Source organism: Neofelis nebulosa, chromosome 2, assembly GCF_028018385.1.
Source record: "Neofelis nebulosa isolate mNeoNeb1 chromosome 2, mNeoNeb1.pri, whole genome shotgun sequence".
In the NCBI taxonomy this organism is placed as follows: Eukaryota; Metazoa; Chordata; class Mammalia; order Carnivora; family Felidae; genus Neofelis; species Neofelis nebulosa.
In genome coordinates, this window is record NC_080783.1 from 103,286,683 (window position 1) to 103,313,543 (window position 26,861).

A 26,861-nucleotide genomic window follows, 5' to 3' on the forward strand; every position below is an offset into this window, starting at 1 on the left:
CTGAGCCACCCAGGTGCCCCTCTGTCATTATTTTTTTTAAATAAACTTTTCACTTTAGTTGGGGCGCCTGGGTGGCGCAGTCGGTTAAGCGGCCGACTTCAGCCAGGTCACGATCTCGCGGTCCGTGAGTTCGAGCCCCGCGTCGGGCTCTGGGCTGATGGCTCGGAGCCTGGAGCCTGTTTCCGATTCTGTGTCTCCCTCTCTCTCTGCCCCTCCCCCGTTCATGCTCTGTCTCTCTCTGTCCCAAAAAAATAAATAAAAAACGTTTTAAAAAAAAAAAAAAAAACTTTTCACTTTAGAATAGTTTTGGTCTTATAGAAGAGTTGAAAAGATCTTAGAGAGGTCTGTCATTTCTTAATACAGCTTTTCTACCCTCTCATCTCTCACACGTATTTTCAGCCTTACATTTTTCCTGTGTCTTCAGTATCTTTCCACAGTCCTTTATCCTTCTGCTCAATTAATATGCTCCAGTTTGTCAATGCCCTTCCTAAATAAGACACCCAGAACGGACAGCTGGAAAGATCTAGTGTATTCTCTGACCAGGAAGGAGTAGAGCGGGACCATCACCTCCCCGGACCCATACACTGCACTTACACTAACACAGCCAAGCAGGCGTTTACTTAACGTGGCCAACAGCCCCTTCACATTACTGACTCATCTTTGATTCAGAAAGATCTCAATGGAGGGGCGCCTGGGTGGCTCAAGTTGGTTGAGTGTCTGATTCTTGATTTCCGCTCAGTCCATGATCTCATGGTTCATAGGATCGAGTCCCCGTGCTGTCAGCACAGAGCCTGCTTGGGATTTTCTCTCTCCCTCTCTGTCGCGCGCTCTCTCTCTCTCTCTCTGCCCTTCTCCCGCTCATGTGCACACACATGCTTTCTTACTCCCTCTCTCTCTTTCAAAATAAATAAATAAACTTAAACAACACAACAACAACAGAAAAGAAAGATCTCAATGGAATGGAAGAATGTGACACATAAAGATCAATTTAAGACCTACATCTTTTAGGTTCAAAAAAATAAATTGTACAACAATCTGAAAAAGAATCAAGAAAAAAATTTAAACCAACAATGCTGTACTGTCTATTGCCAATCAAATTAACAAATACTTAATGGTAATAATATTCTATGCCGGTGAGCGTGTAGTGGGAGCAAAAATTGCTTCAATCTCTCTGGAAAGCAGCATGTATCGAGAACCTTTGACATATGCATTCTTTTTGACCTCCCTTCTACCACTAGGGATTAATTCTAAGAAGTAAGCACAAATGGAAAAGCACATTTATGTATCAAGATGTTTATCACAGAACGATTTGTGATGAAAAGGACTCAAATGTCCAACAATAAAACAATTAACTAAATTATTTCAAATCAAATTATTTTAATGTGACGCCACCATTGAAATGCAGCTCACCAAGGGTTTTAAACGAGGTCAGAATGTGCTAAGAGTGTGATGTTAAGTGAAAAGGCAGAGTACAAATTTTACATGTACAGTGTGATTCCTGCTATACGTTTAAAAAAAGTGTTAGGTTGCATTACATGACATTGCCCTTTTTTATAGATCAAATGATTGAATACTGGCCATTTCATGTGATTTGATCTCAAACATGCACGGAAAAAAGATTCTAAAAAGATTGAAAAAAGACGTAAAAAGATGTTAGAGGTTAATAATGGTTAACTTTGGATGATAAGTTTGTGGCTAGAGTGGTTATTTTTATTTGTATTTTTTCTACTCTTTTCATTTTTCTCTAGTGGGTAAGTACTATGATATAATCAGAAGAAAAGGGTAATTAATTAAACAAAAAACAAAAAACAGGCACAAGAATAGTATTGGGGAAATCTTGCTAACAGCTGTTCATATGAAAATGACCTTGAGGTTCAAATGGCCCAAGCTCTGTGGTGTTAAGAAATGTACCGTAGGGAAAGAACACAGGCTTCAGAGCCAAGAGACAAGGTTTCCAAACCCACGACTGTCACTCACCAGCTGTGTGACCTTGGGCAAATTACTTAACTTCTCTGAGCCTCAGATTCCTCATCTGTAAAATGGGGATAGTATCTACCTTGCAGGCTCATTGGAATAACAAATAAAGTATCAGGTAGAATATCTAGACAATGCCTGGCACTTAGAAGACACTCGGGGCATGTTCATTTTTCCCCACCTCCACCCTCCACCCCCATCATCCACCCTTCAACATGAGTCACCAGGCCAAGATTATGGTATGAACTATGAGGTATAAGATAGCTGCTAAAAAAATTAGGCCTCTTCTCAGTTACAGTAATGAAGTGCTGTGGGGACAGCGGACAAAGTTGGAACGTTTGGAGTGCTTCGTCCAGTTCTGGGCATCATGCTATTTTATGAGGCACATTAATAAACTGGAACATTTCTGGAGAAGGGAAGAAGGCATGGAAAACACTGGGTACATTATGCCTTGAGGAAACTAACAAATAAACTTAGGGAAGAGAAAGATTAGAATGACTGACAGGTAGAAGCGTTAAGACCCAATCGGTGAGCTCCAGTGGGATGAAGTTACCAAGAAGAAATCTGACTCAGAGTGCCCGAAAGTTTTCTGAAAGCAAGAGGTGGACTTCGATGGGATGGCTGTCATGTGACATTGAGCTTCCCCACTAACGTGACGGGGGTCCCAGAAGCCAGGAGCCACCTCCCAGGGTGGTAAGGCTGCATTAGATCCATAGTGCCTAGACTTTGGGATATTAAAGAGCAGTCAGATGTCAAGAAATTAGAGGCCGAGATGTCAGCCGATAATCTTGCCACGAGTAGGATGAGCCGCATGCTAGAGGGCATGAGCCTCACTCCTGAGGACACCTGGTTTTGCAGCTCTCAGTTCAGAAACAGATTTGGGCCCGTCTGTGGCAGCGTGAGGAGGCATGGGGTGACAAGTATGGGGCGTTCAGGCTGATTATTCTGCACTGTCCTGTGGCTGGGTTCATTACTGCCGGGGGACCCTCAGGATACCAGCCAACTCTACTCATTCCTGTGTTATGTCTTTTAAGTTCGGACCCAGAAAAAGCCCTGCTCCTAGGGGGCTTGATATGACCTGAGTGCCCCAGCCCTCGATAATCTATAACGGTGCACCAGTCCTCACAGGGCATCGGGTCCAGAAGCCCTGGATCAAGTTGCCTGTCTCTGCTGTGTTTCTTGACTAGGCCACTTTCCTTCTATATCCTTTAGAGCAGGGGTCAGCAGGCTTTTTCTGTAAAGGGACAGATAATAAACGTTTTAGACTTTGGGAGCCATTTGGTCTCTTGCAACTACTTAACTCTGCCCTTGTAGTGCAAATGGGCGTAGCTATGTTTCAATAAAACTTTAGTGGCAAAAGCAGGCGGTGGGCTGGATTTGGCTCAAGAGCTATAGTTTGCCCAACTCTGCTCCAGGTAAGCAAACCTGGTCTTTCTGCTAATCTGAGTCCGCTATTGACTTTTGTTAATGAATAGAGTATTATGTGCCAAGTAAGGAAATTAAAAAAAAAAGACAACCAACAAATGTATATTTCCATCACCCTTTGATTAAAAGAAAAAAGACATTTCAACAATAAGAAATAGGATGATTCAAACCTCAGGATAAAAGGCAAAGGGTGTGGGGGCGCCTGGGTGGCGCAGTCGGTTAAGCGTCCGACTTCAGCCAGGTCACGATCTCGCGGTCCGTGAGTTCGAGCCCCGCGTCAGGCTCTGGGCTGATGGCTCGGAGCCTGGAGCCTGTTTCCGATTCTGTGTCTCCCTTTCTCTCTGCCCCTCCCCCGTTCATGCTCTGTCTCTCTCTGTCCCAAAAATAAAAAAAAATAAAAATAAAAAAAAAAAAAAAAAAAAAAGTTGAAAAAAAAAGGCAAAGTGTGTGGACCAACATCTAGGCACCAGGAAATCACGCTGGTCTGGAAAACCTTCCGATCTCGGGAATTTTAATTTTTTAATTTTTTAATCTTTTTATGTGAGCTGAAGCCAAGGTAAGTCTCCTTTCCACTGTTTTTGGCCAATTAATATTCTGAGTTAAGTCCAAACTTTGCATTTACCTTTGTTCACTTTTAGTTCCTTGTTTGGAGATGTTACAGTTTCAACCCTGGATGGATATCATGGTTGAGGCCCTGGGCTTTGTTCTTTCCCAGCTGATTAGTCTAAGCCAACAGAGTCTCAAATGTGGTTTCAGTAGACATAACTCACAAAAACAAGAGGTCCCTGGGGTCTCAACAATTCTTGAGAGTATAAAAGGATCCCAAGGCCAAAAGGTTTGAGAACCACTGGCCTAGGCCTATCCTGTATTCCACCCCCCTGCCAGGGACGGTCGAGGGGTGGGCAGGCTCAAGTCACTGGGCCACTGAGATGTGAGGACAGCTTGCTGGGGTTTGGCAAAGAAGCTTTCTTGGGGCGCCTGGGTGGCTCAGTCAGTTAAGCGTCTGACTTCTGCTCAGGTCATGATCTCATGGTTCGTAAGTTCGAGCTCTACGTCAGGCTGTCTGCTGTCACGCCAGAGCCTGCTTCAGATCCTCTGTCCCCCTCTGTCTCTGCCTCTCCCCCACTTGTGCACTCTCTCTGTCTCTCTCAAAAATAAATAAATTAGCTTTAAACAAAATTTAAAAAAAAAAAGAAGAAGAAGAAGCTTTCTTGCTCTCAGGAAGGAGCCATAGGAACTCGGGCTATCCCTTCTCCTGGACAAACAGGCACAGGGGAGTCTGTGGCTATGGTCACCAATGGCAGTCATCTTACATCGAGGGAGGTGCCAGCCTGGGGAAGGAACCGTCAGGATAGCAGGGAGAGAAATGGAGAGAGCCCGGTCCTTGGGCAGCTTCTTAGTGCCACTTTATAAGAGCCATGGAGGCTGTTTTCTGCAGCCCAGTTCCATGAGCCACATTCATTTCTTAGGCAAGTTGGAAATTTCTTTCTTGCAGCCCAAAGCATTCCTTTGAACTTCCATGCTGCCGCTCGTCATAAGAATGTTCCCTCTTAATTCTATGGATCTTACCAACGTGATACACATAAACTTCCTGTCCTCATGTAAGTCAGTGATGGAAATGGTAACCTGCAGGGATCAGAGCCCATCCACCTCCCCCCCCACCAAGACCATCTGTACCTACTGATCAATCTTTGTTGGGTCTCGTTATTAAATTATCCCACTCTGGCCAGATCTGAAGACTTCACGTGTGTCCCCCAACTGGATAACAAGTTCTTCCCTTGGAGGGAAGAAACTTGAGCCTCCAACTTGGTCCCCCAATCAGTGTCTTTCACACAGAGGACTGACTGGCTAGAGAGAGGAGTCTTAGAAAAACTTCAGAAGTGGGCACGGTCTGTCTTCCAACCTCAGCCTTTCTCCCTTCACTCTGCCCTTGGCCCCCCACGCTTCTCTAACGTGACCCCACCCCATCCTCCAAGGGACAAACGTGCTTGCCCATCTGTATTCCCACTGGGGAGTTTAGCCCATGGAAACTGCAAAAGTGCATCTCCTAGGGGAGGCACGCACCATTCCAGGGAGGCAGCAGAAGCTAGAGGAAGGAGCACAGGTTCTTTTTGGAACTGATTCGGTTTCACTCCTGCCTCCACTATTGTCTGAGTATGTTCCTTAACCCCTCTGAGCCTCAGTGTCCTCATCTGCAAAATGGAGAAAATAATGGATCCTTCTGAGGACTTAGTGTGATTGTATGTCAAGAAGCCAGCACATAGTAGGTGTTCAGTACAATGATAAACATTCATTGGGCACATAGTAGGCGCCAGGCATTGTGCTGGGCACCGGGGGCCTGCAAATGAATAAGATTCTGATATGTCCCTGCCATATTCCCACATCTAGACCCCTCCTTGGCTCACAGTAGGTGCTTAATATATGTTAAGTGAATTAATGCCTCTGAAGAGCTCGCATTTTGGTGAGAGAAATGGATGCACGTGCCACATGCAGACGATTCCATGTAACGTAGTAGGTAACAGTGGAGCCAACTCAGCATATCAAGAGGGCCCTCCCTGGGGGTGGGGGTGGGGAGAAAGGGCTTTCTGGAGTTGATGGGCGGGAGTGAAGTCTTGGAGGATGTGTATGAATCAGGCAGGAAAAGTGAGGACAGAAGGGCTCTCTGAGACTCACGGACACTTTCCGGGAGGCCTCTGCAGCCCCCGAGGAAGCTCCGCCCACAGCTCGGCCCCCTCTCTCAAGCCAAACCTGCCCTGCAGCAGCTGGGCTCTCTTCTTCCCGTCAGAGCCCGAGACTCCTGAGAGCGAGCATTCACTGAACACCTCCTATGACCAGGCACCCTTCTCAGCACCTCCCTGGATGACCTCATTTGGTTCTCTTGACCAGTCTGTGAGGTCAGAACCATTATTAGCCCCATTTCCCTGATGGAGAAAGTGAGGCACAGAGAAGTTAAGTCCCCCCCACCCCCACCAAGGTCACCGTCAGGGTTAGACTCACCAGCCTGGCTCCAGGCACTTAGCCACCACGTTGGCGCTCTTTTGGTTTCCTGACTAAATCACCCTCAGTCTCGTGGCTGCGTGGGGCGGTTCACACTGTGCCACAGTCTCCATGAACACCGTCTCCAGACTGACAGACTAGGGCAATGAGGCAGGCCCAACGAACCCCGGCTGATGAGTGGGAGGGGGTGGGTGGCAGGAGCAGCTCCCGGTCCCCTGGCCGTGGCCCTGGGCTGGCTCCACTCTGTCCTCTCCCAGGGGCTTCTCACCTTGCAGGCCCCCAGCCCGAGAAAGAGGGGCACCCAGGCTTACCCGCTTCTCGTTGGATGAGTCGTTCACATTAACCCCACAGGCCAGGTCAGGCCTAGGGAAGGCTTCTGACCAGCCGTCCTCTGTGCAGTTTCGAAACACGGAGCCTGTGGGAGCCAAGCATCCTGCAGGTGAGCAGTGGGGACCGGAGGCAGACGGCCTGGTGTCTTGGGTCCCCTCTGCCACACCTTAGGGGCAGCCAGGCCCTGCCCTGTCACTCGGCCCCAGCTGATCCTTGAAGAAGACGTAAGGGTCAGGAAGGAGAGGTGGTGGGAAAGGAATGTAGGGAGGTGGCCTCAGAAAGGGCGAAGACACAGATGTGTGTGTACGTGTGAGAGAGACGGGCAGACCGGCTGACCCCTGATGCCTCGATCTACAAACCATGCCAGCTCTGAACACGTACCCTGTCCAGCCTCCAAGCACTGCTGCCTTCCTCCCGGGGCCCTCACTGCCTCACCCGCCCGCCCGTCCCTCTGTGCCAGGCCCAGGGTTTCAAAGACAGGGAGACCTTATCACACAGGTCACAGTCCCCCACGGCCCCAGTGACTCTCCTCCACCAGACCCCAGGCCCCTGCAGAACTTCCGGTCACAGCTCCCCAGCCCAGCTTGCTGCCCCCAGGCGCAGCCTCACTCCAGGGCTCTCTTAGGTCCCATGGCCGTCCCCTCCCACCGCACTCCTCACCTCCCCTTCCGGCTCCTATCTCAGCTCCAACATCCCTCAGCGTTCCAGGAGGGACCTCCCCTCCCCATCCTCGACCCCCACTGGCTGAGGAGCCACTGCTGGCTTTTGGAGGGTTTCCCCCAAACAGGCGGCTGTTCCCCCACCCCTGGGTGTTCACGGGAGATAAATAATAAGTCCTCGTGCTTTGAACTGGTAGGACACCAGTTCTCTTTCAGGGATTGTCATGTCCCATAGGACTCGAGCAGCCAAGTGTAGTGCTCGAGGACAGCAGTCCCAAGCGATGATACACCCCCCAACCAAAAAGCCACTGATCTCACTCCCTAATGATTGCGTATGTGCTCAATTACAAAGTCCTGTGCTCTACTATAGTAATACTACACATGATGATGACTGTGTGCCAGGCACTGTCCTAAGCTTGTGACAGGTAGCAGCTCATTTAACCCTAACGAGACTATGAACCAGGCAGTTATTTTTATAATAAAATATATCATAACATGTAAATACTGTGCCCATTTTACAGTTGGGGAAACTGAGGCACGCAGTGGTTAAATAAGGTGCTTAAGATCACAGCAGAGGAAGTGAGGGAAGTGGGATTTGAACCCTGAGTCTCAGACCCTGACTCTTTTTTTTTTTTTCCAGTTTATTTTGAGAGAGCCAGAGACAGTGCAAGTGGGGGAGGGGCAGAGAGAGAGGGAGACAGAGAATCCCAAGCAGGCTCTACGCTGCCAGCGCGGGGCCCGATGCAGGGCTCGAACCCACGAAACCATGAGATCATGACCTGGACTGAGACCAAGAGTTTCATGCTTAAACCAACTGAGCCTTCCGGGCGCCCTTACTCTTAGCCACACACTGTGTGCCGATCCCCTTTCCTTCTCCTGCGTATCCTGATCCCGGGTCCCGCCACCATCTAAAGGCTGGATCCCCCAAGAATCTGGCGTGGTTGGCAGGGACCCGGCCATTCCCGGAGTGAACTTTTTTCAGGCTCCGGGTGCTGCTCCCACACCGAGGAAGTTCTGTTTCACATTTAACTTCACGTCCAGCTCTCCCCACACCTGCAAACCACCAGAGCGGCACCGAGGGAAACCTTCCAGGTAGCTGCTCCTCACGGGAGGGAAGGCCTTCTTGGTCTTCCAGCAACCAGGACGAGGCCAGCTCCGCATTTCTCTGCATCACTGCGGTCCTCCCGCAGAGCTCACTGTGCTTCCCTGCCTCGCCCAGCAGACGATGAGCTCCCGAGGGCTCCCGGTGCCGGCCCAGAGCCCCTGCTCATCCAGCGTTGGCTGGCTGCCTAGACAAGCAGCTGAGTGGAGAAGAAGCAGCCCCGGGCTAAGCTCCTCTGTGAGAGAACAGGGGGGTCTGCCCACAAGGAGCTTGTAGAGCAGGAGCCCGAAGACTGGGGAAGGGAAGCTGCCAGTCCAAGAAGGAGCTCCAGGAGGAGTTTCCCTCCATGGACTGACTAGCCCAGCTGCATCCTCTACTCTGGATGCCCAGGAGAGCCGAGTGCTGGTCCCTGGGTCCGGCTGCAGTGGGTGTGACAGGAGGCTGGTCACAGCCCTGGAGATAGGAGCCCTCACACGCCACCTGCTCTAATGGGTACCATCTGGAGGAGCCTTAACCACCCCAGTTGGGCCTCCCGTGCTCCTCTCCGACAGGCCTCAGGGTGTGGACCACTGGCTCACAGGGTTCAGGGTCAAATGGGTTCCACTGAGCTGGAGAAATATGGCTGGCATTTCTAGAACCAGTCACTATGCTAATTTACAGATTCCGATCTAATCCTCACAGCACCCAGCGAGGAAGGCGCTGCTGGCTTCCTTTACAGATACGAAAACCAAGGCCCAGAATTGGGCCACAGGGCCCAGCCAGGACGTGACTCTTCACTGTGCCTCCCTCCCGCCTGGGCACTCTCCCTGCAGTCCCAGGGACAGCTTCCGGTGCCAGGAGACCACGCCCTCTGGACTCTGGGCATGCCCAGCCTATGAAGGAAGGCTCACGAGACCTGGAGCACAGGTTTCGAACTAGCCAGATCTGAGTCTGAAACCCAGCATCGCCTCTTGGTCATCTTGGGGTCACCTGGGTGCATGACTTCTCTGTGCCCTGCGGAGTAACCACCCCCTCTGCAGGACGGGGCAGGAAGCACGACAGCATATCAGAATTGCCCAGGCTGAGTACCCGCAAACACCGAGGCATGGCTCCCTTTTCCTTTTGGCCTTTCGCAAACAGACCAGGAGCGGTGGGGCTTGGAATCTCGGGATTTAGTAGGGGCTGGAAGATTTCTAGTTAAGTCAAGGAAGCTACAGGTTGTCAGACAGGAGAGAATGATGGTCAGATTTAGGCTGGTGGGATGGGAAGTTGAACTACGAGAACACCCACTCCCTGGAGCTCAGAACAGGTTATCAGACAGCGTGTGCCTAGAGGCTGGGCCAGGCTGCCTGTGTTGAGCCCTTCTCACCGACCCAAGGGGATTCCCAAGACAGATGCTGAATGTGACCCAGGCCAGGCGCCCAGCGTGGCTCACAAGGCAGTGCCCTTTACTGACGGGGCTCTTGGCAGAAATGCAGAGACCAGGGTTAGCCTCTCTCTGGAGTCCCTTCAACCCCACCCACTTCCCCTGGGTTTAATTCCTAATAGATAAGATCAGTGATTCCCATTTCAGACCAATGTGTACCTCCAGGGTCCCTGAGGGCACGGTCAGGATTTTTGTGCATATACATATGTGCAGTTTGGGGAAAAGCCAGTCCAAAGTTTCATCCAATCCTCAAAAGGCTCCAGGACCCTAATCAGGTTAGGAACCTCTACTGCTTTAAGGCTCCAGTCCCAAGATAGAAGAGAAAGGCCAAGGTCTGACCCTGCCCGGAAAGTGTGTTTTTTAATGAGGCACTCTGGAAGACCAGTGTCCTATTAAGAATCAAAGGAATGCATCCTGGAGGGAACACTCTAGACCTTGGCACACACAGAAAAATATCTGGGGGCAGAGTCCAGCCTGCCATTTCTCCAGTCACACGGACAACCATCCTGTCTGGACCCAGGTGGTGGGTGCCCTGAGAAAGAATTACTTTATTATTATTATTTTCTTCCGTCAGAAGGAAGGGTTGGACCAAAACACCAGACTGTCCTCATCGGGTGCTCCTCTCTGGGTTGGGTGGGTGAGCCCTGGAATCCTGTAGGACACCCCTAAGGGGAGCCTTCCCTCCTGAGAGAAGACCAGGGTGCTGGGATCTATGAGGAGTGAGGGTGGAGGTAGAAGATGGTTCTTGGTGACTGACTCAGGCTGGCCTGGTCCTGACCTGTGCTCCTGGACTGGCCGATGCCCTGGGCCTGGGGCTGGGTATGCCCTGGGCCTGGGGCTGGGTATGGCCCCGCGGTAGGGAGGTGGGGGAGGGGAGATGACATTGCCTCCCAACGTGTGGGTAACGCTTGGGGTGCAGGGTCCCTGTGGACAGGTGGACGGGAGGGTCCCGCAGCCCCACAGCGACACCATGTGTCATCAAGAGGAAACTGCAGCAGAGGTAGGCGTAGGACCCCAGCTTCCTCCCCCACAGCGTGCAGACCTGAACTGCACTCCTGGGTGAACTCTGGTAGGTCTCGAGCAATGAAAGGGCTGGGGAGCCTGAAAGAGGAGTGAGAGGGCTACTAGTTAATGAGGCAGGCAGGGTTTCTAGCAATTGACTGGGGAGGATTTGGCCATGAGCACGGATTTGCCTGGCGCTCTGCGGAAAAGCAGGACCGGTGGTGTTGGGGGAGGCAGAGGCAACGCGGCTCTGGGAAGGCTGTGAAGGGAAGGCTGGGAAAGGAGGAGAACTTCTAGTCCCTCCAACAGGAGAACTTGGTCAGTGAGGGAGGAGCACTGGACAGGGAGTCCAGGATCTGGTCCTAGCCTTACACCTGACCAGCGTTTACTCCAGGGCAGCCATGTGTGGATTAACCTCATGGGTCTCTCTAGAGTTCTGTGGATCCCAGACACAGATGTGGAGGGGTCAAGCTGTTGGTAAGTTTGCTAGCATGTGTGTGCAGGTGGGGGGACTTGGGGGGATGGGTGGGAGGGCAAGAAGGAAGAAGAGAGGGAGAGAAAAGATAAAGGAAGGTATTTAAAGTTCATTTCCAAGCACGGCCTTAGGGACCTGTCTTGTTTATTCTCCCCATTTCACAGGCGAGAAAAATGAGGCCGAGAATGAGTAGCCTGGGCTCTGAGGCAGAGACTGACACCTGGCGGGACCACACTTTCCCACGTCTCTTGCAGTTAGATGTCACCACATGACTTAGCTCTGGCAGAGGCAATGTGGGCAGAAGCGGGGTCACGTTCAGGCCTGCTGCTAATCAGAACCACCCGTTTTGGGGGCTCCTGGGTGGCTCAGCCGGTTGAACGTCCGACTACGGCTCAGGTCACGATCTTGCGGTTTGTGATTTTGAGCCCCGCGTCGGGCTCTGTGCTGACGGCTCAGAGCCTGGAGCCTGCTTTGGATTCTGTGTCTCCCTCTCTCTCTGCCCCTCCCCCGCTCGTGCTCTCTCTCTTTCTCTCTCTGTCTCTCAAAAATGAATAAATGTAAAAAAAAAATATTTTTAGAAGCACCCGTTTTGGACTTTAGGCGGGGAAGGCACTGTGTGAACGAAGGCTTTGAGATTTGGGAGATCTGTCTGTGTCTGCAGCTGGCATCCAAGCAGTAAGCGGAGAGGGGGACTCAAACCTGGTCCCCCTACACTTCCTGTATGTTGGGTACCAATGAGGCTGAGAGGGACAGCCAGCTACCACAGTGTGCTCCCCAAATTTGTGTGTGTGTGTGTGTGTGTGTGTGTGTGTGCATGTGCGTGCATGCACACACGTGTGCACACATGTGTACTAGAGAATTATAGACTGAGGAATTCACACTCCTCTCCCACACCGCCCAGTCTTGGTTTCCATCCCTAGCTTTGGGATGCTGGTGGGTTTTTGTGTGAAATCATCTTTGTTGGTTCCTTCTTGTTAAGGGCCGCATTGGCCAGCTTTTCTTGCTGCAAACCGGTGAAGGGAGAAGGGCAGCAGGGCTGGGTCAGGCTTTAGACTTTAAATGACCTCATTGAGGCCAGGGGCCAAAGGCCATGAAGCGACCTTGCCTCCACCCAGCATCACCCCCACCACAGGGCCAGAGTCCCACCTTGACCATGCCCTTGAGGACAGGGCATAATTTTGAAGTCCGAGAAATCTGGGTTTGAATCCTAGTTTCGCTGTCTTCTAGCTGTGAACCTTATGCAAACTGCTGAGCCCCTAATTTGTCCCTGTTATCTCCACTCTACTGGGTCACATGGAGGAGAAAGGTCTGTGACTTGTAGGGGTGCTGTAATGATTGCATGAGCCCATGTGTTTAAAAATGCCTGGCACGTAGGGGAGCTTCAGCTAATGTTAGTCCCTGAATATCCCCTGTCTGAAACAGTCTACCTACTTCTCTGCCTCAAATTAAGAAAATCCTTGCAAACTGCAATTTTCCTCACCAAGAGATCACCCAGGAGGCCAGGGGCTTTCAGGGAGGGTGTGGTTTATCAGCAGGGCCTGACAGAATGGACACATAGGAAGTAAATTTCTGGAAAGTCGGGTTGTGCCAGGGTGGGACCCAAGTCCAGGAGCCAGAACAAGGGGTCTGGTTGCTTAGGGGACAGAAACGTCAAAGGGAGTGGGGGAGCCCATAAATGCAGGTGTGGGACAGAGAGAAGCAAACCCAGTCTCCTTCGTCACTTCCTGATACAATGCTTCCTGGCCCCCTTCCTTGGGACCCCACAAGTGGAACCTGCCCTACACCCCCAGCAAGGCCTCCGATTCCCAACAAAGACCACCTGTCACCATTCCAGTCACTGCTTGTCCCTAGAGTTTCTGTGGCCTCCGGGCCAAGGCCCTACCCAGAGGGCCACCCACTGTCTCACAGCCAAGACCTTCTGGCTGAGAGCTTACCGTTTCTGCCTGTGAGCATCCGGAGGAATTGTGGGCACCCCACTTCCACAGTCTGTCCCAGGGCAGAGGAGGGCCAGCAGCTCATGTTGTCCCACAGCCCCTCGCAACCTGTGAAGAGAAACAGTAGCATTAGTCAGGGATGGAGCAGGGGCCAAGGGCCTTCTCCACCACCTTGTCACCGTCCCCAACCCCCCCTGCCTGCCAGGAGTTCCCATCAGGTCCTGACCCCTTGACATCAGGAACCAATGGTATGTAATGTGCTTTTATTTTATTTTTTTAATGTTTACTTATTTTTGAGAGAGAGAGAGAGAGACAGAGTGCAAGCAGGGGAGGGGCAGAGAGAGAGGGAGGCACAGAATCTGAAGCAGGCTCCAGGCTCTGAGCTGTCAGCACAGAGCCCAATGCGGGGCTCGAACTCACAAGCTGCGAGATCATGACCTGAGCCAAAGTCGGACACTTAACCGACTGAGCGACCCAGGCACCCCTAACATGCTTTTAATCTTTAATCTTTGACTGCCGTTAAGTGCTCATGTTGAAGGCATGAAGGCAGGAAGGAGCACCCATTATCTTACATAAGCCTCCTAAGGGTTGGTGTGGATTTCTCTAGAGTGGAAGACGAAATACCTCTTGGCCTCAGTTTGCATTAAAGGACTCGACAGCCACGGGCCTCCATCCTGGCTGCACAGTAGAACCGTCTGCAGAGTTTTAAAAACATACAGATGGGGCCCTAAACCCAGGGATCCTGATTTCATCGGTATTGGGAGGGGGCCAGGCATAATACTGTGTTAAAACCAGCTCCCGTACCGTTCCCTGGCGTGCATCCCTTGGAAGCAGACTTTTATCTGGGCACTGACTTCTAAATTCCATGTTAATGTCCTGGCCTTCCGGTCCTCTGCCTACCAGCTCTGGTTTGGTGCTAGTGGGAGGCAGTCACCGCATGCTTCACACACAGGAAGCACCCACAGCATGCTCCAAGGCACCTGCCCTGTCCTGGTTTTATAAATGAAGCAATAAGCAGTGAAAAGAAGAAGGTTCCTGGAGTCACACAGCTCAGAAATGCAGGGGCCGGGAAGTGGCTGTTCCAGCCACACTGCTCGGTGCCGCCTCACAGGCTCTGCCCACCTGCCCTGTCTCCTCGGGCACCAACCCCAGCTTCCTAGTGGAAGCCAGGCTCATGGAGCCAGGCTAGGGAAGCTGGAGAGAGGCCAGGAGTCGGGGGAGGCAGGGTGTGAGGCTGGGACAGGAGGGAAAGAGGGAGGATGCGGAGAGGTGGGCTGAGGGCGGATGGGGCTCTTCTCTTGCAGGAGGGCCAGCCCCCAGAGGGATTAGAGGAAGAGAGGAAGTGGGAGCCCTGCCCCCAGGAGGCCAGGCCTGAGGTCAGGATGCCTGGCTAGGGGCTCTGGAGGCAGAGAAGCCCCTGAAGTGACAGACAGCTGTGGCCCTGGGCAAGGGAGCTGGTGCAGAATGAGAGACCGCGTGGACACAGAGGCAGGGCTCAGACAGGGCTTGTGCAGGACAGTGGAAGCATGTGGAGACTGAGGACCAGGGTCTGTGTCATTCAAGGAATGTGGGAGATGAGCAGCCCCTTGGATGTCCCTGAACCTTCACCCCGACTCTCACAGCCAGCCCTGAAAGAGCCGCTGGAGCTCTCCATCTGAGCCCCCCCACCCAAAGCACCCAAGCAGGGTTCTACGGCCATCTAGGCAGCTAGTTGTCCAGATTGCAGCTGTGGGCGCTGCTCGCCCCTCCCCGCCTCGCTCCCACCCCCACCCCATGACTCTGGCCTCCCCATAAGCCCCTGGGACGGCAACACGGTGCTGGGAAGGCCCATAACAGATGTCCCACTGTGTCTGTCTACTCTGACTTTTTCCGGCATCTGGAGTCTGGGGGGTGAGGCTGACCCAGAACTCTCCGCGGCAGCAGGATGCCTCATTTATAATGAGCCACATCTCTTGTAGTGGAAGCAGTTGGTGCACTTCCCAGCTGTGGAAAAATTCGGGGGCTTCTTTCCTCACTTTGGGAGAAATGGATTCAGGGCTGGTGCCGGCCAGGTCAGCCAGAGCATCGGCCCACACCTCCTACCCATGAGGCTGGACAACCCATGTCCAGCTGGCCAGACAGATGGGGAGGGAGCCAGGTCATCTGGCAGGCGTCCTGCCCCGGGTCATGCTGCCCAGGGCCCACAGGGACACTGCCCTGGTGCTGGCAGAAGGCGGTGGGGGAGTGACTGGTGGTAAGGTGGGAGCCGGCTCCCCTGAGGGTGCCTGGGGTCCCCCCTCACTGTCACGCCCTTCATATCAACCCTGCAGAGCGAAAAGGCTGGGGAAGGGGCCAGCCAGGCTGGCACCGGGCACATTTCAGACATCGTGCACCCCTCAGGGATTGGGTAACGTCGCTGCCCCACAGCAGGGGTGATAGAGACATGGGACGCAAGCTCCAAGAGGCAAAGGGACATGTGTGGGGGAACAGAGCTGCCACTGGTGGAGCTGGGATCCCGCCCTCCTGGCTGACCCTCGGTGGCAGCAGACCTGATGCTACTTTCCCGTGGCATTGCTCGTGTCTGGAGCACTGTGACACAGCTGTGACATGGCCACGCTCTCTCCCAGCTTCAGCCTCGCCGTCTGGGGACAGACCCAGTGCTCCCAGTGCAGGAAGCACATCCTCGCTGGCACGCTCTTTTAGCTGGTACATGGTCGGATGCTTTTCATTTCCATAGCTCCACATTTTTTTTTTTAGAAAGAATTTAAAATGTATTAAAAAGTGATTTTACAGCTATTATTATTTAGGATGGGGCTATGTTAAAAAATAACAGTCAATTGAAAGAAAAGGGAGGCCTCGCACACTGTTGGCAGGAACGTAAACTGGTACGGCCACCATTGGAAAACAGTATGGAGGTTCCTCAAAAAATAAAAGCAGGACTACCATTGATCTAGCAATCCCACTTCTGGGTATACAGCCAAAGGGAATGAAATCAGGATCCCAAAGAGTTATCTGACCCATGTTTCACTATTCATGTTTCACTATTTACAATAGCCACTGTGTGGAAACAACCTAGGTGTCCATCACATGATGAATGGATAAGGAAAATTACAGTGAGATGTTATTCAGCCTTAAAAAAGGAAGAAATCAGGGGCGCCTGGGTGGCTCAGTCGGTCAGGCGGCCGACGTCAGCTCAGGTCACGATCTCGTGGTCCGTGAGTTCGAGCCCTGTGTCGGGCTCTGGGCTGACAGCTCGGAGCCTGGAACCTGCTTCAGATTCTGTGTCTCCCTCTCTCTCTGGCCCTCCCCCATTTGCGCTCTGGCTCTGTCTTTCAAAAATAAATAAATGTTAAAAAAAAAAAAAGTTTTTTTTAAAAATAAGAGAAAAAAGACATCCATGTTGTGACAACATGGATGAATTTGGAGGACACTATGCTGAATAAACTAAGCCAGACACAGACAGATACATGCCGCGGGACCTCCCTCATGTGGAGTCTGCACGATTCGAGCTCACAGAAGCAGAAAATAGAATGGTCATCGGGGGCTGAGGTTGGAAAAACGGGGAGAGGTTAGTCAAAGGGCACAAAGCCTCATATGAAGGATGAGTAAGTCTAAGATCTAATGTACAGCATGCTGGGAAAAAAAAGTCAATTGATTTAAAGAGAAAAGATGGGGGCGCCTGGGTGGCTCGGTCGGTTAAGCGTCCGACTTCGGCTCAGGTCATGATCTCGCGGTCCGTGAGTTCGAGCCCCGCATCGGGCTCTGTGCTGATGGCTCAGAGCCTGGAGCCTGTTTCAGATTCTGTGTCTCCCTCTCTCTCTGCCCCTCCCCTGTTCATGCTCTGTCTCTCTCTGTCTCAAAAATAAATAAACGTCAAAAAAAAAAAAAAAAAAAAGAGAAAAGATGAAGGAAACCAGTACAGGTTGTGCATGGCTGCAGCTGGGCTCGAGGGACTGTGGCCAGGCGAGCAGGGTGTTCTGTGTGGCCTCCTGACTGCTGGCAGGGACCTCCCTTGCTTGCACTGTTCCAGGGTGTGAGTGGAGGGCCTCACATCCCACTTCCCACCAGGCTCCTGCTCTGAGGTGGGGGGCGGGGAGGCCTGCACAGGTGGAGCATGGATGGGAGGGAGGGAGGGTGTCTTGGCACTAGGTTCCTTCTGGAGTTCTGGTGGGGAAGGGACAAAGCCTGGGTAGTTTTAAATATTGAGCCCCAGCGCTTGCTTCCTGAGTTGGAGGTGAGGGGCCGTCCAATGAATAAAAAAGATTGGTGGAGCTTGGTAAATGGGAGCTCATGTTACTGAGCCAGTAGGCAAGGCTCACTGCCTCTGGAAAGGCAAGGCTCAAATGCACACAAATTAGCTGCCGCCTGGGCCAGCAGGGCCCGGGGCAGGTGACAGGAGAACCTCGCAGCCCTCCACCATCTCTGATTGGTCACTGTCACCACTGATTGTCCGGCTGGAGGGATGGGATGGAAGGTTGGGGAAGCTCAAGTGGGGAGACAAGAAAAAACAATGTTGGGCCACAAGTGCCATCTGGGGGAGCAGGGGGCGCCTGCTGAGCCATGGCCCCAGAGGACAGCACAGGATCCTGAGTTGAAGTGGTGTTGTGGTGGAGACAGAGCTAGCTTTGGACCCAAATCTACCTTGGGCACACCAGTTACCTCTGCAGGCCTCAGTTTCCTCATCTATAAAATGGGCATAGTAACATACCCGGGGATTTTGGTGTGGATTAAATGATTTGTGTGCAGGAGAATATTTTCTGATCTATTCATCTCCATTCTGGTTTTTCTCCCCACCTTTTTTTGGTCCCTCCTCCTCAGACTACTGGTTCACATTCTCAGAGGTGGTCAGGAAAACTTATAATCTTCCTAGCTTGGGGTTTCAGAGGCTCTGGGGTATAGGGGGAGGGGAGCAGGGGGAGGTGGACAAGAATTCTGGTATAAACAAAATGCTTGGGAGAAAACAGAAAAGGAGTGAGACTTCCCTCAGATTTGGGAGGTAAGGAGGGCAAGCGATGAGCAGGACAGATAAGGTTCCAGAAAGAGGCAGGGGTACCCCGCTGCCCACCAGGCCCGGATGGTGGGATAGCCCACAGGATAAATGGCTGTGGGGACATGTCTAGACCAGGACCACAGACAGCCTCGCGCCGCCCATGCCTTCCCACGAAACACAGAGGTCTGTCGGCCACCACTCCGTAGAGCTCAAGACCACACGGGCTCCCCCAGGTACCCCAGCACCGTGCGAATCTCTGATACCCTGGGCAAGTTGAGGAAGATCCAGAAAATATCAAGGCTGAGGTTTCTCCACCCCAGGAGAATGGAGTCAGAATTAAACTTACAAAACTGAGGAAATTCTATTTTGCCCACTGGAGCTGATGGACAGAGATTGGTCTCCTTTACTCTTGTGAAGCCCCCGGCACCGCGCCAGGCCCAGAGCTCCCTCTGTCCTGCCATCCTGGTCCCGCCGTCCTCCCCTACCCCCTGCCCCCATAGGAGAGTGGCCCCAGAGGCAGGTCTGGCGAGGGGGAGGGGGCTGGAATACAGGCCCAGGTGACTGGAGAGGGCAGGACAGCCTGTGGCATGTCTAAACCCCCACCCGGCCCGGTGCCTGGAATACAGCCCGGCCCTCTGCGAACTGCCCGTCTGCCCTGCGTCCCACCAGACAGGAGCATCAATCTTCCAGTCCTTGATTTATTTATAAATGAGCTCAGATGGCCTGACGATAACCTGGGAGCCTTTCGGGAGCCACGTGTCCGGTTGTGGGGCCACGGGGCCAGGATCAAGCCAGGCCGCCCGGGGCCATGCCGACTCGGGCAGTGGGTCTGCCGACCCTCCACGCCCCGCCCCCGGCTGCTCACTGTGCAGGTTAATGGAGGTCAAAATGGAACCCAAGGTCCCCCTCACCTTGACCTTCTGGTCGTCCCCTGGCTTCTGCTTGTGCAGGGTTAACTCTCTCTGCCTACAGCTGCCATATTCATCTCCCAGGTGCCTCCAGACCCCATTTCCCCCATTCACCCTCTCTCCTCCCCAAGAGCCCTTGTTCAGGGGCTCCTGCAGCTGCCTGTTCCCTGGCTTCCTCCTGTCTCCTTTTGCCTTTCTTAGCTACCCTGGCCTCATCCCTAGGCCATCCAAGGGGCAACTCGGTGAGGTTTCCCTGGCTTTGCTAACGAGCTGATCTATAGTACTTAGGTCATGAAAGGTGTTGCCCTCCTGGTGATGGCTGGACCACACACAGAAGTGGTCAGGATGGGGTCAGAGGGACTGAAGTCCCAGGTGGCAAGGGCGTTTCAAAGCACGGCACAGGAGGAGCAGCTAGACAGTCGGGGGGAGGGGGCAGTGGTTCTCTTTAAACCAAGAAGCACAAGCTGTTCCATGGGATAAACTGTGTTGGGAGTAGTGAGTTTCCCACCACTAAAAGTATTCAAGCAGACAGAGGCACGAAATTAGCCGACGGGGATATGCTTCAGACGTTGCATGGAGGCTGCACTTCAGCTTCGAGCCTGAAGCCGAAGGCTGATTTCCTGGAGCAGGCTGGCGCCTCCCCCTCCAGGAGGCCAGCTGGAGATGAGCTTCTGAGCACTGTATGCTGAGCCCTTTCCCTCCCAGGCACTATGCAAACTGTACCCTGCCTCACAAAATCCCCCTCCCCTGGCTGAAAGCTCTTCATTTCAAGCCACTTTTCACACTAATTAAGGATTAATTGGCATCAACAGTCTGTGTTTTTTGTTTCTAATTTCTAATTTTTTTTAATGTCTATATGTTTTTGAGAGAGAGGGCACAAGTGAAGGGCAGGCAGAGAGAGGGGACAGAGGATCCAAAACAGGCTCAGTGCCAACAGCATCAAGCCTGATGCAGGGCTGGAACCCACAAACCGGGAAATTATGACCTGAGTTCAGCCAACTGAGCCCCCCAGGAGACCCTCTTTTTTTTTTTTAAAGTTTAGTCATTTATTGTTTTTGAGAGAGAGCGAGCCTGTGCCTGCAAGGTGGAGAGGGGCAGAGAAAGAAGGAGAAAGAGAAAATCCCAAGCAGGCTTTGCACTGTCAGGCAGAGCCTGCTGCAGGGCTCAAACTCACGAACCACGAGATCATGACCTGAGCCAAAGTTAGACGCTTAACCGCTTAACCGTGTGAGCCACCCAGGCACCCCCACTGATTTCTAAATCCCTTCTTGGGAGGGTGAGGACATTACTCATTCACAGCTCAGTCCGGAATGCAAACTAGAAAATCTTCAGGATTTAGAGTCAAAGATTTGGGCTGAGAGTCCTGTTTCAGATCTGGGTGATCCCGAGCCTCTCAGACCCTCAATTTCCTCATCTGTAAAATGGGGTCAATAATGGTGCTTACAGTACAGGTTAAAAAATTTTTTTAAATAATAATAATAAAAATAAAAAGACTGAAATGTTACACAAACATATGCTTGTTTCTGAAAAATGAGCCAAGATCATTGTGCCAAGGAAAGAATGGGGGGAGGTGAGCTGTGGGCAGGGTGGGTGTTTGGCTGTGGAAAACCATCAGGAGCCAGGAATGTTTGTGAGAGAAAATTGCATTAAAAGCCAGCATGTGTAAGACACTGATACATGCTATAGTGTGAATGAACTTGGAAGAAGGCAGACACAAAAGGTCACATACTGTATGATTCCATTTAGAAATCCAGGGTCAGCAAATCCATAGAGACAGAAAGCAGATTGGTGGTTGCCAGGGGCAGGGGAGGGGGGCAGTGAGGACTGATTACTTACAGGTCATGAGGTGTTAGTTGGGGGTGATGAAAACATTTTGGAACTAGCGGGGGGCTGGCTGCACAGCTCTGTGAATGTACCGAATGCCATGGAATTGTTCACTGTATGATGGTTAAGTTCTTCTGTGAATTTCACCTCATTGCCCCCTTACCCCCAGCGGCCCCTCCCACCCCACCCTTTGAAAAGAAGTCAGCCTGTTCCCTCCTGCCCATGTTCTTCAGGATTGGGCGACCAGCTAGCAGAGGCAAGCTGGGAAAAAGGAAATGACCCACTCTGAAGGCGAGGACACTAAGGCCCAGAGAGGATTAGTGTCTTGCTCAAGGTCACCCAGCCCCTAAGTGACAGAGGAATGCACATGCCCAGGTCTTTCTGATTGCCAAGCCCACACCTTTCCTGCCACCACACTGACTCTCTGGAACATTCTTCCCTGTGAAGAGCCAAAGCTCTTCCACCAGCCAACTCTGAGGAGGTATCAGCTTCTGTAAACAGAGCAATAAATAGCCCAGTAGAGCAGTCCATGCAGCTATTAGGGTGACCCTGAAACGTTCCCACAAAATGCTGGGAAGGCCTTGGCCACCTAACCCGGAATAGCTGAAGAGTTAATTTTTTATTTGTGATAAGTGTGCCGGGCTCACTGACAACTCCGTGAGTGGCATTTCCTATGACTCGTCTGGCGATCAAACATTAACCTCCTCCCCAGGGAGGACTGGGCAGCTTAACCATTAACCCTGTGCCCCCAACAGAGAGTCCACCAGCCCCTCCTGCTTCGGGCGCCAAGGGACGGAGGTCCCGTGGGCCTGTGGGCCTGGGTGGCCTGGTGGGGACGTGCACAGTCTTCAGAGCAGGACTGGGCCAGCATGTAGGCCCTGTGCCTGCGTGTTTCTGACACGGACACCCACGCCCGACGGCTCGCCCCCCCTTTGTTGTTTCTGTCTTCCTCTCCCTCCGTCTTTGAGGGAGTTCTTCCCCCTTGGCCACACATTCGTTCCAAACGGAGATGAGTGACCCCGCGTTCTCAGTCTCTCAGCAGAGCAGACCTGAAGACTTTCCCGCAGGCCAAGTGCTCAGACATCCTCGGCCTCGAGGGCTCTTAAACCAGGCTTGCAAAGCCACAGATTCCTTAGACTGGAGGTGATGGCAGTGGTGGGGAGGGGGCTAGGGGGAGGATCCTGGCCACCTTCTCACTCACCGGCCAGGCCTTGCCAAACAGTCTCAAATACTGCAAATCCAACGCAGCCTTTTTCTCACATGAGGCGAGTGAGGTCCAGACAAGGTGTGTTCAGGGCCTCACCCATGTCTCCCCAGGGAGTTAGAGGCAGAATGAGGGCAGGAGTCCCTATTGAGCTTTCTCGGACCTGGATACTCAATGAGGACCCCACGAGAGCCTTCGGGAGGAAAGATGACCAGATCTGCTCCAGACGAGTCAGCCCAGAACCTGAGTGAGGGCACCCTTACAACCTCCCCAAGCACTGGGAGCCTGAGGCCGGCGTCCACAGAGAGAATGGGTGGGGAACCTCCTGGGGCGAGGCTGAGCACACGGGGACAGAGGGCCCGGTGGAGGCTGCCCATCCATGGCAGAGGCCAGCCTGTCCGCACGGAGCAACCGGGCCAGGAAAGAAGCTCCCCGCGACAATGAGATCCCTGCCTTCGCGTCCTGCCAACAGGGCCATGAGGTCATGAGATTATATCCCCATTTGCAAATGGGCAAGTTGAGGGGTGCCTGGGTGGCTCAGTCGGTTCAGCGTCTGACTCTTGGTTTCGGCTCAGGTGGTGATCTCAGGGTTCGTGAGCAGGAGGCCTGAGTTAGGCTCTGTGCCCACGGCGTGGAGCCTGCTTGGGATTTTCTCTCCCTCCCTCTCTCTCTGCCCCTCCCCCACTGGCACTGTGTCTCTGTCTCTCTCAAAATAAATAAATAAACTTAAAAAAAAATTTTTTTTTTAACATTTATTTATTTTTGAGACAGAGACAGAGCATGAACAGGGGAGGGTCACAGAGAGAGGGAGACACAGAATCTGAAACAGGCTCCAGGCTCTGAGCTGTCAGCCCAGAGCCCGACGCGGGGCTCGAACCCACGGACCGCAAGATCATGACCTGAGCCGAAGTCAGACGCTTAACCGACTGAGCCACCCAGGCTCCCCCCAAAAAATTTTTTTAATAAAAAATAAATAACATGGGTAAGTTGAGGTGCGCCTGGGTGGCTCAGTCGGTTCAGCACCCGACTCTTGGTTTTGGCTCAGGTCGCAATCCCACAGTTTGTGTGTTCGAGCCCTGCATCAGGTGACACGAGCCCTGCTTTGGGTGAGTCCCCCTTCTTTCTCTCTCCCTTTCTCTCTTTCCCTCTCTGCCCCTCGTGCAATTCTCTCTCCCTCTCTCTCTGCCCCTCGCTCACTTGCACCCTCACTCTTTCTCTAAAAAAAATTAATATTTTATTTCTTTTATAAAAATAAAAGAAAATGGGCATGTTGAGGAGTGGAGGGATGAACCCCACCCTTGCCCAAGATCACAGAGAGGAAGCAGCAGCACTGACACCTTGGCTGGCTCCATCTGTCCCCCAGCCTGGCACTCATGCCCCCCCCCCCCCAGCGCCCCGTGCTAAGCCCACCGCCGACCACCTCCTCCCGCTGTTACAGGAGCAGATCTGCACTTGCGGTGTGGAAGCCGACAGGAACACTGGGACACCCAGAATGTCAAGCAGGGGGCCCAGCCAGTGGGGTGGGTCACTCAGGGCCTCAGTGGGGCTGGCAGAGCAGCGGATTGCTTCTTATAGGAGGCCCTAGGAGGACAAAGGGCTCAACCTCTCTGCTGCCAGGTCAGGCTCCAGAGAGCACCCCTGCATGAGCAGCATGGGCTACACTGCTCACCTCAGCTAGTGTGTGACAAGCTGGGCAAGGTGAGGGCCATCCACGTCCCCTGTGGGGTCCTTAGAACTCCAAAGGCTCTGTCTCATCTCCCACTGTTTCCTCCGGGCCAGCTCTTTTGTTTTCTCCTCTCTCTGCTCTCAGCCAAGTATCTGCACTCACTCATTCACTCAGTAAGTCAGTCCACAAACACACAATGAGTACCCGATCTGTGCAAGCCCTGTGCCACGCACCAGGGAAAGGGCAAGGTGCCGCAGGGGAGAGGAGCAGAGGGTCCTGCAGGACTCAGGGTGGCAGCAGAAATTGTTCCTGGAAGAGTCTGAAAAGCAGAGTGGTTGGCCGAGTGAAGAAGAGGGAATGGTGGTGTAGCAGAGGGATCAGCATGTGCAAAGGCCTGGAGGCACAGAGAAACCCACATAGTCACATAGTCATGAAGTTGTAAGCAATTTGGTTGAGCCAAGAGGACATGTTTGGAGTGGAGGCCGGGACAAGGGCCAAGTCAGGAGCTGGACCTTATCCTGGGATGAAGAGCAGTAGGACTTTTTAAACACATCAGATGCTGACTTTTAAAATAAGTGTCCCTTCCTTGTCAGCATGAGCTGAAGCTCACCATATCGGTCCCAAAGGCCTAGCATCTCTAGGCTGTATGTCTCAGAGCTGAATGAAAAGCCCATGCCCTGCCATTGGAATTTTAGGCATTCACACTGGGCACTTTCAGGCAGACCTTGTTTCCTGCTGTTCCAAACAGTTTCTAGGGTAGCAGGAGGGTTTGGGAAATCAGGAGACTCAGGCTCAGTGGTGCCCCCCGGTGAGCAGTGCAAGACCATAGTCTGCCTCCCCACAAGCAGCTTTCATAGCCAGCAGAGAGGATAGAAAGGCTGGAACTATGGGAGAGGGTCATCCTGACCCTGTCCCTCAGGCAGAGGGTGGGCGGATCGGTTAAAGCACATTGCAACATCCAGACCGCTTGACCCCCACTGCCCACGACTCCTTGAATCTTCCTCCTGCCTCTGGCTGCCCCCAACGATGCACACTGGCAATCTTGAGGTCCACTCCTGGGCACCTCTTCTCCTCTCTCACACCCTCACCTCGCACAACCTCAACCCCTTTGTCACCTGTGCAGAGGGGTTCCCCAGCCCTGGCCCCTCCTCCGAAATCTCAGCTCTGCACAGCTGACACTCACCTCCTGATCTTTGTCTCTACTGCCCAGAATCCCTGGTCTTCCTTTGGCCCATCTTCCCGCTGCTCAGAAGGAACATTTGGGGGTTATCCTGGACGTGCACTGTCCCACCTTGCCCCTGAGCAAAGTCACCCCCACATCCCGTCTGGGTTACCATCTACACTGGTCTTACATGCGGCTGCTCCTTTCCACCTCCACCTCCCTCGGGAGAAGACCCTGCTCTCGGGAGAAGACCTTGCTCTCGTATCTATCTCCTTGGTCTACCTCTCCTGCACACAATAACCTCATTGTCTTTCTTCCCTTTTTTTAAAATTTATTTATTTATTTTGAGAGAGAGTGTGTGTGTGAGTTGGGGAGGGGCTGAGAGAGGGCGAAAGAGAAAACCCTAAGCAGACTCCGCGCTGTCAGTGTGGAGCCCAGCGTGGGTCTTGAACCCACCAACGGTGAGATCGTGTCCTGAGCCGAAGTCAGAGGCTTAACCTACTCAGCCACCCAGACGCCCCCCCAACCTCACTTTCAAATGCTAGCCCCTGGATCCCTTTGCCTGAAGGCTTTCTCCAGTTGCTGGAGCCCACTTTCCCCCCAAGGACAGCAGGCAAAGGGAAATGCGGGGGAATCCATGCACCCTCCCCAGAAACAGCCCAGGTTCTGACTGATGGGGCGTTGGTGGATAAAGATCCCAGATCCTCTGCCACTTTGAGGTGTGTATTCTGTGCTGGCTCCTAAAATGCCCCCAAGGGGACTCCAAGTGATAAAGCTGCCAACCCCGCCCCAGCATGAACTGCCAGTTATCACCATTGAAAGGCGTTCTGATTCCCTGTCCTGTTTGCAAGGCACTGCACCCCTTCCTTACTCTGTCCACCCCGTCCCTCAGTACCCAGTGGTGGCAAAGAGCGCCAACTTGAACCCCTTAGGAAAAGATGGGAAACTGTCTTCAGGTGAGCCGTGCATACAAAGTATCTGTTAAAGTTCTAGCCGTTCTGGGGCGCCTGAGTGGCTCAGTCAGTGAAGCATCCGACTCTTACTTTCTGCTCAGGTCATGATCTCACGGTTCATGAGATCCAGCCCCATGTTGGGCTCTGCATGGACAGCACAGAACCTGCTTGAGATCCTCTCCCTCTCCCCCTCTCTCTCTCTGCCCTCCCCCAAGAGAAGGCACGCGCACATGCGGGCGCTCACTCTCTCTCAAAATAAATAAATAAATAAATAAATAAACATTAAAAAAAAAAAAAAAAAGGACAAAGGTGGAGATCATATACAAAAACGAACTCAAAAAGGACCAAGGACCTAAATGTAAGAGCTAAAACTATAAACAAATCTTAGGATAAAACATATGGGAAAAGCTTCCTGAGATTAAATTTAGCAATAATTTGTTGGATATGACATCAAAAACACAGGCAACAAAAGTAAAAACTAGATGCAGCGAACTATATCAAACCTAAAAACTTCTGTGCATCAAAGGACGCAAACAACAGAATGAAAAGGCATCCTACACGACGGGAGAGATTATTTACAAATCATATATCCGATAAGGGGGTAAGACCCAGAATATATAAAGAACTCCTATAATTCCCTGGCAAAAAACAACAACAACCGTATTTTTAAATGGGCAAAGGACTGAAATAAACATTTCTTCAAAGAATATATACAAAAGGCCAACCAGCACATAAAAAGATGCTCAACATCACTAATTGTTAGGGAAATGTGGATCAAAACCACAATGAGATATCACCTCACATCCATTAGGATGGCTATCATCAAAAAACAGCCAACTAACGGGGCGCCTGGGTGGCTCAGTCAGTTAAGC

At 52.3% G+C, this 26,861-nt stretch overlaps 1 protein-coding gene across 1 annotated transcript in view; it reads right to left on the reverse strand.

Moving 5' to 3' along the window:
• Positions 1-26,861, reverse strand: part of SCTR (secretin receptor) — a 78,760-nt gene that overhangs the window by 24,601 nt on the left and 27,298 nt on the right. The window contains exons 3-4 of the mRNA XM_058715503.1: positions 13,304-13,411; positions 6,708-6,811 (exon numbers count right to left, since the gene is read on the reverse strand). Coding sequence (XP_058571486.1) covers positions 6,708-6,811; positions 13,304-13,411 — 212 coding nt within the window. The remainder of the gene's footprint in view (positions 1-6,707; positions 6,812-13,303; positions 13,412-26,861) is intronic.